The sequence below is a fragment of the Buceros rhinoceros genome, unplaced genomic scaffold (assembly GCF_000710305.1).
Source record: "Buceros rhinoceros silvestris isolate BGI_N320 unplaced genomic scaffold, ASM71030v1 scaffold28426, whole genome shotgun sequence".
In the NCBI taxonomy this organism is placed as follows: Eukaryota; Metazoa; Chordata; class Aves; order Bucerotiformes; family Bucerotidae; genus Buceros; species Buceros rhinoceros.
The window spans coordinates 1-211 of NW_010418514.1; the positions used below are offsets into that span (position 1 = coordinate 1).

The following is a 211-nucleotide window of genomic DNA, read 5'->3' on the forward strand; positions in this document are numbered from 1 at the left end:
CTGTGCCCCCTCCCCCCTTGCCAACAGCACCTCCCCCCCAACCCTGTGCCTCTCTTCCTGGGCTAAAGCCATTCAAAGCGTGCTGTGCGGAGCGGACGCCTTGCTGCCGACCAAGACGGGGGCTGTGGGCTCGGCCAAGATGGCACTGCATGAGAATGGCACCCCGGAGTACCAGGTAAGTAGGGGACAGCTGCCTCCCTCATGGGGGAGT

At 64.5% G+C, this 211-nt stretch overlaps 1 protein-coding gene across 1 annotated transcript in view; it reads left to right on the plus strand.

Moving 5' to 3' along the window:
* Positions 1 to 68: 68 nt before the first annotated feature.
* The window catches only part of LOC104495602 (chordin-like), a gene marked incomplete at its 5' end in the record, with an annotated part of 3,899 nt that continues 3,756 nt past the window's right edge, over positions 69 to 211 (plus strand). Inside the window, one exon of the mRNA XM_010138587.1 lies at positions 69 to 175. Within this exon, the coding sequence (XP_010136889.1) occupies positions 69 to 175 (107 nt within the window). The remainder of the gene's footprint in view (positions 176 to 211) is intronic.